At 39.2% G+C, this 13745-nt stretch overlaps 2 protein-coding genes across 5 annotated transcripts; both read left to right on the forward strand.

Annotated features, from left to right (window-relative positions):
* Nucleotides 1-3569: 3569 nt before the first annotated feature.
* srsf1b (serine and arginine rich splicing factor 1b) lies at nt 3570-7314 on the forward strand. Of its 2 annotated transcripts, XR_005279706.1 has the most exons (5): nt 3570-3971; nt 4893-5086; nt 5202-5374; nt 5787-6434; nt 6759-7314. XR_005279706.1 is itself a non-coding variant. In XM_038273931.1 (4 exons), exons 1-4 carry the CDS (start codon nt 3781-3783, stop codon nt 5973-5975), a joined length of 747 nt encoding a protein of 248 aa, XP_038129859.1. In that variant the 5' UTR covers nt 3570-3780; the 3' UTR covers nt 5976-7314. The 2 variants fall into 2 exon arrangements, 1 of the variants encoding a protein (XP_038129859.1); XM_038273931.1 differs by having other exon boundaries at nt 5787-7314.
* Nucleotides 7315-9208: 1894 nt separating this feature from the next.
* Nucleotides 9209-10606, forward strand: dynll2b (dynein, light chain, LC8-type 2b). 3 transcript variants are annotated; one of them, XM_038273932.1, is made up of 3 exons: nt 9209-9366; nt 9607-9797; nt 9873-10606. In XM_038273932.1, the coding sequence occupies exons 1-3, from the start codon at nt 9300-9302 to the stop codon at nt 10008-10010; spliced, it is 396 nt and encodes a 131-aa protein (XP_038129860.1). In that variant the 5' UTR covers nt 9209-9299; the 3' UTR covers nt 10011-10606. The 3 variants fall into 3 exon arrangements, with proteins under 3 accessions (XP_038129860.1, XP_038129861.1, XP_038129862.1); XM_038273933.1 differs by having other exon boundaries at nt 9210-9366; nt 9611-9797; XM_038273934.1 differs by having other exon boundaries at nt 9225-9366; nt 9641-9797.
* The last annotated feature ends 3139 nt before the right edge of the window (nt 10607-13745 follow it).

Here is a 13745-nt window from a genome sequence, read left to right on the forward strand (position 1 = left end):
TTTTTTTTTTTTTTTATAAAAACAGGTCTAATCAGAGGTTTTAAAAGGTTAAGTAAACATTGAGATGACAATTCAACTTTAACTTATAAGGAACTGAAAACACAACAATGCAGATTAGTGAGGAAAACATTTAGGGATTCAACCAGACATAGAGAGTCAGAAGATTTTATTTATAAAGCCAATATTTTTGTATTGTTTCAACTGGATTTAAATGTTCAAAAATTAAATGCTGCGTTTTCATTATTCATATGTGGTGTAATAAGGAAACAAATATTTATATAAATATTTATCACCATTCTGCCTTCTTGGCGAGGGGGAAATCCACTAAAAAACTCTCATAACAACTCAAAACGATTTTAATGATTACACGCCTGTGTTTTCAAGTAAAAAACCTAATTAGATTATTCTAAAGGGGATCGCTGTAATGAAAAACAAAGGCTTACCTATCATGTTGCCATCCACAGCCATGTTAAATTAAAGGAAAGCGAAAGAATAAAAAAAAAAAAATAAGAATTAAAACAACCAGGTATAGCAGAATTCGGAAAATAATTAATTTCTAAATAAAGGCAGAGCTAATGAACATGAAACGATAATAAAAGTTATCTTTTTAAACTGTATAATTATATTATTTGGAATATAAATTAATAATGTTATTTTATAACATCCTTAAGAGCCGTAAAAAACTAAAAATGATTTTTGACGGCATTACTTTATAGCATCCAGATTTACAAAAAAAATAAAGTGCCAAGGTTTTTAGCCAAAAAATGTTTCTAGAGCGGTTGTACAGAAAGTAGAAGATTAATCCAAGTGATTTCTACATATTATTTTTGTATTTTGCAATTAGTTTGCTGAATATATATGATTTGTTATCTTAAAGTGAACTTTACGACATTGCTGTAGAAGAGGTCCAGTTCGATAATCAATTAATATTCATAATAACTGCTCAAATACAAACTAACATTTTGTTATCAGGATGTTTTTATCATGCATTAATGCATTCTCACTTATTGTTTTCCTGTTTCTCTTTTTCCGTCTCTAATTAGTCCCGCAGACTTGAGCCGATTGTCCTGGAGGGTTATCCTATGACTTTTGCAAATTTCAGCTATCATAATTTGTAAAATATTTAAGCTTTTTATCACATTTTTTTGGTCCATATAAATAAATGGTATTCTGTCAAAATTCCACTAAAACCTCAGCTACTTTGCCCTTTTACTACTTGTGCACACTTTCTGCTAGAAATACCATTCAAATTTTAAAACGTTTCCGCACCCTTCGGCTGTTAATGTTTAACTCATCTTTTTGCTGCCTTTTATAGTTTTGCTTCAGTGAAGCCTCAAACTTTTAAAGATTTTTTTAAAGGTTTTTGGTTTTATAATGGAAGTCAATGACGGAAACTTTGTGATCCTAGATTGTGCCACTCTAGCACATTTTACTTTTCGCAAACAACTTCTGCTTACTTGCTAAATGTTTAAACTACCTATACAAATTATACATCAAAAGGTAGTTATTTTTGTCAGGATTAAGGAAATGTAACCCTTTTTGGTGTGGTATTTACAGTTTTTCTACAGTTTAGCCTAGACCACCAACAAGTCCAAACCCCCTCAATAGAAATCCAATGGGGGAATTTTCAGAAATCACAGACGAAAATCAAAAATGACATATTTTCGTATCCCCACCTCTTCTCAACCATTTGATTTACAAACATGAAACTTGGTATAGGATATCTTCAGACCCTTTTGGCACTCTAATTGAAATATTTTTTTCTGTATTATTTATGATTAAGCTGTTTAGCTGACTTGTTCAGACACATGAAAATGTTAAATCTGAGAGAAATCCTCAGATTGAAATCTTTCAAAACAAACCACATTTTTACCTCGTCCCTGAACACATAGAAACATGAAAGTTGGCATACTTGTTCATCTTGATGATTCTTATGGTCTAAAAATTATTCCCGTATCTATTATGGTTTTTCATTTATTAAACATAGTTTAACACAAACTCTTATCCAGTTTTCAAATTTAGCCAAGTTCCCTCTGTGGGCTGGGTCTTTTCAAAAACATTTTGAACAGAAACAGCCCTAAAGCTTAATTTCTCAATATGCAATGAATTAAACAGTGCAAGAATGACACCGACATGACCTATTATGCCAAAGTTATTGGCATTTATTCGGCACAAGAGGCGAACCAGTGAATAAGCCATGGATAGGGAGGGAGACAGTGGCTGAAAAACCCTTTATTTTCCAATGGATGCCTCCCAAGCTGTTTAATGTACAAACATGAAACTTCTATAACTCATATTAAAGGAATTTTGCCATGCAGCTGGGTTGGATCTATTATAGTATTATTCTTATGGTTTTTAAATTAAATTAAGTTTATTTATATAGCGCCAATTCACATCATTTGTCATCTCAAGGCACTTTACAGTTCACCAGATCATACAGTCGTATTGAGTTTTCTATCTACGGAAAAACCGGATTAAATCGACTCATTGACTCGAATGCAATCCCTCACACTAAGCATGCTTGTAGCGACAGTGGAGAGGAAAAACTCCCTTTCAACAGAAAGAAACTTCCAGCAGAACCAGGCTTAGTGTGAGTGGCCATCTGCAGGGGCCGACTGGGGTTCAAGGAGACAGAAGCAGAGATGCAAAAAGCAGCTGTAAAAGGAGGCCCCGTCCAGGAAACACAACCAGGTAGAAGAGCTCTGAGACAGTTCCCATGTCAGTGGATAAAGAGAGCACATCCAGCCAGTCACAGTCAGAGAAACAGGACTACACTGGAAAACAGGCTGATCTCTTTTCTGTGCCCTCAGACTTGCACACACTAGCTCATAATTTTGCGGCATTTCAAAACTTAATTATAATCAGCTATGCTTCTGCCATATTTGCTTCTCTCTGATTCCTCTGTTTTCAGGAAGGCCATTGAGCTTTTCTTATTTCTAATTCCTAACACTTTACCAAAGTTTTTGTTTCCAAGTTTAGCTTATTTCTGTTTAACCTTCTGTCCATATTTTACATTACTTCAACTTCTCAACACACAAGCTTCTTATGTAGCACTAAGCTGCTCATTCAAAACAACATTCTTCAACATATTAGTCTCTATCCTTAAACTAAACCTTTATTTTTTCAACAAGATAAGATTAAAGATTTTTTTGCTTATTTATTTTCTGATTCTTAATATGTTTTAGCCTATATTTCCCACATTGGCTTAAATCTGCTCTCTTTCTGGACAGGCGTTAAGCTTTTCTGTTTGCTACACATGTTTCTGCTGTTGGCTTCAGCTTCTGCTATTTTTCAACAAAGAAACTAAGCATGTATCTTTTCTTCTATTTCATATCATTTCAGCAGTTTCAGCCATTTTCAGAATTCTCACAGCTGTTTCGCAAAACAGCAATTTTTCTAGTAACATTTTTATCCAAGATGTGGATTCCATTTATCTTATTTTAGCGGTGGCTGTGTATTTGTAGTTTAATTTGTAGTTTTAGCAGTAGGTCTCTCACGAATACTTAAAACGTCCTTTTTTCTGTTCTAGTGGGAATAAGGAAGTAACTTAAGGTGATTACGTAAAACAGCGTCACTACATGGCGCTAAGTTCGCCATTAAATTTAGAGCAGGCAGCTCCTCAGCCTTTAGCAGCCGTTGTAAAAACCGAAGGTTTCCGCAGCTGCTCTGCTCATTTCCAACCGACGTTTCCCGCCTCTGTTATGAGATAGCTCTGCCCTATTAGCCTTTTGTTTATTAGCTCACTTAGCTCGCGGTAAGGTTAGCTCGTTTTGCGCTATCATGTCCGGGGGATTCGCTAGAGGACCGACGGGGAGCAACGACTGTCGGATATATGTGGGGAACCTTCCCCCAGACATACGCTCCAAAGACGTCGAAGACTTGTTTTATAAATATGGATCCGTCCGTGATATCGACCTGAAGAACCGCAGAGGAGGACCGCCGTTTGCCTTCGTTCAGTTCGAGGATCCGAGGTGAGCGGCGGCATTCATTCACGGCTAGCGTTAGCTCCATTGTTAGCTGGATGCTACACGCTAAGTTGTTTTAATGTTATATGTTATAGATGTCAACACAGACTATGTTACCTGTTAAATCCCTATTGATCACAATGTTTTTAACACTTTTAGCATTATTCGTAGTACTTTTTGTTAAATTGTTGCGAGCAAAGCGTCGGTTGCTTGCATGTGGCAGGGGTGAGGCCTACCTGCAGAACACGCACGCTTTGCTAGACTCCTTAATACAAGTTGTCATGGTGATAAATAATGGTCTTGGTTTGCACCCTGCAAGGCATCTGAATTTTTATATCAATAAGTATAATCGTCTTCGATTGCTGCTTTTCTCTGCCTACATGGTGCCATTAATTTTTTAAAGTCTGAGATCTCTTATCCAGCTTAATTGTGAAGGAAACAAATTACTGTGAATTTTTTGTTTTTAAACATATAAACATCAGTTTTTACATATCCTCAAAGAGTCACTCAGATAAATTATTAAAAGTTACGTTTTTGAAAGGTAAATTAAGTTGATTGCTATTTGTATGAGCAATTACAATTTGGAGATGATCACGTGTATCTCTACTTAAAATGGCTTAAAGTACAACATAAGATTATCAAATGGAGAACAATGAAAGGTGTCTTAAAGGGCAATTTTAAGGAAATAATTGAACACCATCACAATACGCTCCATATTACAATCCCCTGCTTTTAGAGCTTTAACATAGCCAGTCTTTCTCTAATCCCTATGCTTGCTCCCAGTTTCACTTTGTGTTTTTAATTTCACATGCAAAGGTGCAAAAATAGCTTAACCCATCACAGTAAGGAAAGTCTGTGTTTAATATCTTTTCACCTGTTGCACCTTCTTGCAGTTCTTCATTGTTGGATATGTACATTGCTTTTCAGGGATGCTGAGGATGCGGTGTATGGGCGAGATGGTTATGATTACGATGGCTATCGGCTGCGTGTGGAATTTCCTAGAAGTGGAAGAGGGGGAGGAGGAGGAGGTGGTGGTGGAGGAGGAGGTGGCGGCATGGGACCATCAAGGAATCGGTATGGTCCCCCATCCCGACGCTCAGAAAACAGAGTGGTTGTGTCAGGTGGGTAAAGCCTTTCTGATTTAAACTTTTATACTCCCTTTTTCCTTTATAATTTTTTTTTCACAGTGCTTGTGTGTTCTAAAGTTCTCCAAAATGTATTCCTTTTCAATGTTAGGTCTTCCCCAAAGCGGGAGCTGGCAGGACCTGAAGGATCACATGCGAGAGGCAGGTGATGTATGTTACGCCGATGTCTTCCGTGATGGCACAGGTGTGGTGGAGTTTGTGCGCAAAGAAGACATGACGTACGCTGTGCGTAAATTGGATAACACCAAGTTTCGTTCTCATGAGGTACGTAATAAGTCTGAGGTAAATGAATTTGAGGAGGGGCTCTTGGACGACAGTTTGAAGTTTGTTCATTTAAATGAAACAGTAAGTAAAGACGAATGTGAAGTCCTAATTAAAATTTACATTGGGATAAATATTCTTTCTTATTTAATACAAGTTTACATAGTTTATCTATAAACATTTAGATGTTGCAGCAACAGTACGGAAACTAATTTACTTGTTTAGTGCCTGTTATTATTGGTTTATATTTTGTTTTTCTTCTGTAAACCAGATCTCAGGTTGAACTCGAACTGGGGAAGAAGTTTTGTCTAAAACAAGTTTAACACATCTCCTAAATCCAGGATGGCCTGTTTGTGGTGTTTAGTTGAACATGCCGGTGTCCTTTATAGATGGTAACAGTTGGGTTTGTGTTTAGGGAGAGACGGCCTACATCCGTGTGAAGATGGATGGCAACCGCAGCCCCAGCTACGGCCGCTCTCGCTCTCGTAGCCGCAGCAGGAGCCGAAGCAAGAGCCGATCCCGCAGCTACTCCCCACGCCGCAGCAGAGGATCCCCCCAGTACTCGCCAAGGCGCTCCCGCTCCCGTTCTCGTTCTCGCACTTAGACCTGTCTGAACAACAGCAGCGGTGTACCTCAGAGCCAGAGAGGAGGCGGTCACGTTTAAAATCCAATGTTTCCTCCCAGGATCATCTCTCACCTGTGTGCAGTGTTGTTTTGTGCTTTCACCCACCCCTCCTTCTCCCATTTGTGTCCTTTTGTTTTATTTTTTATTTTTTGCAGACCTGATGGTCTCCCCATACTCCTGTTTGAATCCCCCTCCCCTTTTCCTTTCTGTTTCAGCTATCTATCCATCCTCGTCTAGTTCGTATTTCTTTATTTTCTTAAATTCTTTCTCTTTTTGTTTTTGCCATCATCTTTGACTTCTCCCTAGCATATTCAACTGCCCTTTGACCTTCTTGTGTGTTTCTCTGTAGAATTCAGAGGAACAGGATAGGATGGGAAGAGAGGAAACTGTTCATTTTAGGATAAACAGGAGGAGGAGGAGTCAAATGTGGCACCAATGGTATGATGGCTGTGCCTTGTCAACTGTGAAATCTACACTTTAAGGCTTTAGTAAATCTCTTTTCCTTTAAAACACTCAGTTTACAGTTGAGTACTACTGTTGAATGTTACAGTAATGTTTGCTGTATTGTTTTATTTGGGGACCCTGAAAAAGTTTCTTTTTTTCTTGTTGTAGACATAGTATTTTTGGATTTGATTGTAGATGGTGTCCCTTTTTTATCTCTAAGTAAATTCCCTGGTAGCTGAATTGATATTTTAAAAATGTTTTCCAAAGGTGTGATTCTAACTCACCTCCTTCTCTTTGGTTCTGCTGGTTATTCTAAAGGTTTGGACTGGGCTCAATGTCTCACCTTTCCGGATCCGGATTCAGGATCAGATTAGGATTAGGCTTCAGGATGGATACATGGAGCACGACCCCGGCCCTGTCCACCTTACCCCAGCTAACGGGAAACCTCATAGTAAAAGATACATAAATCAAACTGAATTGGCTTTCAGATTATCCAAATTATTCCTTCGTGTTTGCTTTGGGACCTCAGAGATGCAGTTACTGGCGGCAAAGAGGGGAAACCATAATTTTTTTTTTTTTTTTCAAATTTTTTGCTTTTTTCTCGTAAAAAGAAGAGCAAAGCTTGGATAGGATCCAGTAGGAGGGCTTGGAGGTGCAGGATGGATCTACACGCGTAAGGAGAGTGGTAACATGTGGGAAAGATTTGACTGGGTGGGGGAGGTAAATAGGGAAGGTTACCTTTAAAATGGTATGTGACTTTTCTTAGGTCAGTGCTTTCCAAAGATGGATGATTTCTGATTAATTTTTTCTTGAATATATTGTTCAGTATTTCACTGCTTTATTCTCTTTTAATAAAAACGTTCAGTAACCATAAGTGATTTGTTTGTTTTTTCTCTTGCACACCACACATCACAACATTTCTATTATTTGCATTTGGGAAACTAGCTTTGGTATGAGGTGATATGAATTTTTTTTTTTTTTTTTTTTTTCTTAAGGCAAAACATCTTTTTTTTTTTTCTTTTTTTTTGGTACCGGTAATATGGTTCAGGTTATCTGTAGGTGATTCTCCCAACTATCTAATAATTTGTGTCCCAGGCAGAAATATGAAAAACATGTTTCTTTTTCTCTTTTATTCATGCTGTTATTACTTTAAACAAAGATGAAAATACAAAAAAAACTAAGATATATTCTGTCATGACCATTAGACACACTACACATGGAGTAGTAGCTTGATGCAAACAACTAGAAAACCGATGGTTCTGTTAAGTGATGGAACCTTTAATAATGCTTATAGTCAGTGGTGTCAAAAGTACACACATTTATTACTTAAGAAGTATAGATAGTGCAGTTTAAAAACACTGGTAAAAGTTGAAGTATCAACTTGACCTCTGTACTCAAGTAAAAGTGAAAAAGTATGTGCTCCAAAAACTACTTAAGGTATAAAGTAACCTTTAAAAAACCAGCCAGATGCCACTATATTAATTGAAAGCTCAATATAAATATAAACATTAAACAGAAGCCAAAAGTAAGGAGTAACGTTTTTTTTTTATGTAAACAATAGAATTAGTATTTGTTAGAAATGTATAATTTTGCAACTATAGCCTGCTGTGTTTACACATGTTAGAATTATTAGATTATATATGAGCATAAATACTGCAGCACTAACCTTGTCGCTATGCTGTTTTGTAACCAATTGGGTGTCTATATTTAGAATCGGGGTCTATTGGAAACGCTTGCTAATTTCCAAGTTTTAACTGCACTTTAGTAATGCTTTGATTATTACACATAGTGTTCATTCCTTATGATTAGCCCTTTGTGCAGGACACCAGTCCCTAAAGATGTGAAAACCCAAAGCATGATGCTACCATCACCTTACATCCCTATTGGAATGATGATGTGTATCTGTACCCTACTAATTATGTGATAGATGCATTGAGTTGCTTGAAACAGGTTAATCTGTCACTGTTGGTCATTTTGGAATGTATCAAAAGAGAAACTGTATTTTGTATAGGTCCACAAGAAAAGAGGGGGAGTGTTAGCCTAGTGGTTAGAGCTGTGCGCTTGTATGAGAATGTTGCAAGTATCTGGTTCACAGTCTGCACTAACCCCACACTACTTAAATTAATTATCTTTCTGCTTCTGTATCTTGGCTGGGCTCAATATAATTCCAGTAAAAAGCTAACACAGCAACGTCATTCAGATTATTTAAGAACCATAGTGTATGTAAACCTAGATGATATGAAATCACTCAAAAAAAATTACCCCTCACTCTAAATGAACTAAACAATGTTTATAGAATAGAATATAAAATCGCTTTATTGTCCCACCATGGAGAAACTATGGTGTTACAGCAGCAAAAGATTTTAGCAAAAGTGGTCACACAAATGTGAAAAGTATATAAAAATAACAGACTAGTAAAGAGTAAAAAAAAAATAAAAAATCAAATAAAATACTATCAAAAGTAATACATATATTGTGTATCTGGACAATAAATACTAATTTTACAGTAATGGATATGTTTATGTTTTTATGAAGTCGATACACATTGATCCTGAATCGTTGTTTAGTTTATTCTCATAAAATTTAATTTAAAAATAACGTTCAGTAGTATGTGTCTAAAATTTACTTGCCACTCAAAATATGGCGGGCTTGCTTGACGCGATGTTTATCAAAAGATACATCGGTGACGTCTACTATGACGCAGAAGGGGAGAGCGGTGCAACCTGGGTGGAAATAAAATGCGGGCCTTTCTCCGCGAGTAGAAATTAACCGTCAGCTGGGAGAAGGCTGAACCTTAGCCAATCACGGGCAGGAGCAGCTCCAGGAGGAGGAGCGAGAGAACCACGCGTCCTTCAATAAATGAAAGAAAAACTGTGCAGTTCCTCAAGCCGTGCATCTCTCAACACTGAAACTTCTCTCGGAAACGGTAAGAGTTATTTCAATAATACGCAGTACGCCTTGCTGGGACTGTCTAAATCACAGCAAATGCAGTGGGAATACTGGGAGGTTTGCGACTCTCCTGTGCTGTTAGAGCATACAAAACCGCATGATGCACTCTGAAAACTTGACTACAAAAGCTAATGGTGGCTGATGCATCCTTTCTACTAAAAGCACTGAATAGAAAATGATTTTTCCCCCCCCCTTTAATATTGAGTTGTCTTTAAAGGCAGTAAAGGGATGCAAAATCTCCCCACTCCCAGCTGTAAAATACCACAAGAGGGCATCATGTCTGACAAGAAGGCCGTGATCAAAAATGCAGACATGTCTGATGAAATGCAGCAGGATGCAGTGGACTGTGCCATGCAGGCGATGGAGAAGTACAACATCGAGAAGGATATTGCTGCTTATGTTAAGAAGGTATGTATCCCACCTGGAAGTTGATAAATACCCCTTGCAAAGGACTATAATTTTGTTTTCTCTCATTTCCTGCAGGAATTTGACAAGAAGTATAACCCCACATGGCACTGCATCGTTGGCAGAAACTTTGGCAGTTATGTGACACATGAAACCAAACACTTCATCTACTTTTACCTGGGCCAGGTGGCTATTCTGCTCTTCAAGTCGGGCTAAAGTGTACGGTTATGCGTATGCTGTCGCCTCTCTGCAGACATGCCTACCTCCTGGTCCACTGCCCTCATTTGTCAATTACTTTGTGCCAACTGCGAAACGACCATCAGAGATGAGTGCTAACAGCCATGTCTGGACAAATGATTCAAAGGAAGTCTAAGCGTTAGGATCCATCTGATGGTGGCCCCTGGTCGGCGTTTGTACATCTTACTATCTCAGTTTTCTCAGTGTTTTGCTTTTCCGCTTTGTGCCGACCTGTACATTATTTCAAAGGAATTTGTCGTGAAATAACTTATTTTTTCCGTGCATTAAAATGAGCAACTGAGTTTGTGTTCTATTGCCTTTAAATTTTCAGTGATATCTTGTGGACTAAAGATACCAGGACTGTTGCTTAAACCTAATAAAAGCTGTGACCTGCAGAGAGCTGAAGAAGTTTCTACATGCTTTTACAATTCCTGGTTATGCCTGTGAAGATCCAAATGTTGCTGTATATCTTAAAAAGAAAAAGGAAAAAATTGGGGTTCCCTGGCATTGATTCTATCCACACATTAAGAAATGTTGAGCACAAACCAACTTTGACCATTAAATTGTTCAAACGATGTCCGTTTTTTCAACCTTTTTTTTTTGCGTGAAGTATTATGCCATATTTCTTACTGATGGGACTAAAGGTGAAGTAGTTCTCACCAAAATGGGTTTCTAATTTATTTCAAACTATCAGTTGCAATGTTTTCAACTTTTCTATAAAACAAATTGACTCATGTTTTGGGAGCTTTTTTTTTAAAAAAAAAAAGAGGTAAATTTGTTTGTGGTAGGGCTTGAATTGAAAAGTTCACTAGGAACGGATATATGTAACACAAAAGTGGCTCCATGAGACTATTCTCATTATGGATAAATATTTCTTGGAGGTTTTTATCTTAGATTTTACATAAATCATTCTTTGGAAATTTCAGCTAATTGGCTTGAAAGCATCTTTAAACACCATGAGGCATAATGTAGATTGTATTTAGGTCCCAGGGACAGCTAGGGGGGGACCAATTTGCACAGAGTGGCCAAAAGAGGAAAGGTGCCAAAATCCTACAGCCCATCTACACTCTATCAGGAACACAAATGAGCATAATGTCTGTATTTCCAAATCAAGACCTTGCTAATAAATGCATTTACACATCCATGCTGTCTAAATTAAAGGTAAACGATAATTTTTCATCTTTAATAGGGAAAATATCTTTGTAGTTCAATTTCTAAAGTCAATTTTATTTTGTTTTGTTTTAAAATAGGTATGCTCACTACTCTTACATCTGCAACAGTCAAGGTGAATGATGAATATATGATACTCAAAACGTATATAGTCTATAAGGAGTATAGTGTTGGATGAAAACTGTAACAATTCACTTTGTTTCCCCTGTTCTGTGAAAACGTATTACAATGAGGTCGTTGTGAATTCACAAATAACTTTGGAGAATTTTCATCTAAGGTTAGAAATTATTACATAGAAAATATAACCTATAATAGTCACTTCAGATGGTTATTGGTTGGCCCAGATATTAAGTCAAATGTCAAATCACATATGAAATGATCAAATGGAATAGATGCATATTTTTTTCCTTCTTGTCATTTACTGGAATCAGAAATATGCATGCATTCAATTCGTTTTGCTATTTTTAAAAAACATATTTAAATTAGAACTGGTTTTAATCCTAAACCGCCTCAAACAAGGCACCTTGAGGGACTTGGTCCAATGCCTTCTCCAGGTCCACAAAGTAGATGCGGTCTGTTTGGGCAAACTCCAACTAACCCTCAGGGACCCTGCAGAGTGTTCCAGGAGGACAACAACACGGCTCTTCCTGAAGCCGAACCACCAGCCTGATTCTCATCTCCAGCACCCTGGCATAGGCCTTATCAGGGAGACTGAGATGTATAGCTGGAACATTCCCCCTCCTTATGCAGGGGAACCACCACCCCTATCTGACAATCCAGGGGTACTGCCCCCCACCAAAGCCTTGCCACTGTGTTTTTGACCACCTCACTGCCTTTAGCCTGAGAAATTAAGGAATCTGGCCACAAGTACCCCGTCTCTTCTTCCACCATGGAAGGCGTGTGAGCCGGATGAAATATTCCTTCCACCTTCTGATGATGTCCTCTTTCAGTTCCATAGTTCTGCTTGTTATCTCCTGCTAAGACCTACAGCATGCACTGGAGTGGTTCACAGCCATGTGTGAATCTGCCGGGATGAGAATTAGCTCCTCCAAATCTGAGGCTATGGTTCTTGACTGGAAAAGATGGATTTTCCCATTTAGGTTGGAGCAGAATTTCTGTCTCTATTAAGGAATTAAGTCTTATCTTGGGCTCTTGTTGAGAAGTGAGATGAGAATGGAGTAGGAGATCCATAGATGGACTGATGCGGCGGCTGCTATAGCGCGGACGCTGCGCAGTCTGTTGCGGTGTAGAGGGAACTGAGTGAAAAGGCAAAACTCTTGATTTACCCGTCAGTCTGCATTCTCACCATCACCTTTGGTCATGAAATCCTGTATAGCCTACTACCTGGAGAAGTGTTCCAGGTATGTCCTACAGGAAGGAGGCCCAGGGGATGACCCAGGACATGCTGGAGGGAATATGTCTCACTGCTGGCCTGGGAGTTCCTTTGGCTTCTCCCAGCTGAGCTGGTGGAGCTGAGCATCGGCTCCCCACAGGGCTGTGTGCTGAGCCCCCTCCTCTTCTGCCTCTACACCCACGATTGCAGACCGATCCACAACCACAACCGGATCATCAAGTACGCCGACGATACCGCTGTGGTCGGTCTCATCTCCAGGGGCGACGAGGCCGCCTACAGAGAGGAGGTCCTGAAGCTGGCTGATTGGTGCTCAGAGAACAATCTGACTCTGAACACCAAGAAAACCAACGAGCTCATCATAGACTTCAGGAGGCACAGCCCTGAGCCAGCTCCCCTCTTCATCAACGGCGAGCAGGTGGAGAGGGTTCACAGCGTCAAATACCTCGGCGTCCACATCTCTGACCGCATCACCTGGTCAGAGAACATCACCACCATCATCAAGAAGGCCCGGCAAAGGTTACACTTCCTGAGAATCCTCAGAAGGTATAACCTCAACTCTGATCTGCTGCTGGCCTTCTATCGCTCCTCCATCGAGAGCTTGCTGACCTACTGCATCATAGTATGGTTCGGCAGCTCCACCGCTGCCGACAGGGAGAGGCTGCAGAGGGTGATAAAGGCGGCGCAGAGGATTATCGGTCGCCCTCTCCCCTCCCTGGCAGACATTTACTCCACCCGGTGCCTCAGCAGAGCCAGGGCCATCTCCAAGGACAGCTCCCACCCTGGCTCCACCCTGTTTGACCTGTTGCCCTCTGGAAGGCGCTACAGGCAAATGAGGATCAGGACAAACAGACTCAAGAACAGTTTCTTCCCCAGAGCCATTGCCGCCCTCAACTCCGACCTGCACTGACGGACACTTTTCACCTGGTTGCATTATTCCCCAAGCCATTGCCCCCCCTCAACTCCGACCTGCACTGTCGGTCACTTTACACCTGTTTTGCACTACCCCCCCCCCCCCCCCCCACAATCTGTGCCAGTACTGTTTTACATTTCCTTTTCACTGTTTACATTTCCTTTTCACTGTTTACATTTCCTTTAATATATCTATATATATTTTTTGTAACTGTTTACATTTCCTTTCCTTTTAATATATCTATATATTTTTTTATATATTTTTATTTTATTTCACGGTA

This window comes from Cyprinodon tularosa, unplaced genomic scaffold, assembly GCF_016077235.1.
Source record: "Cyprinodon tularosa strain WSP-4 unplaced genomic scaffold, ASM1607723v1 ctg9, whole genome shotgun sequence".
Classification (NCBI taxonomy): Eukaryota; Metazoa; Chordata; class Actinopteri; order Cyprinodontiformes; family Cyprinodontidae; genus Cyprinodon; species Cyprinodon tularosa.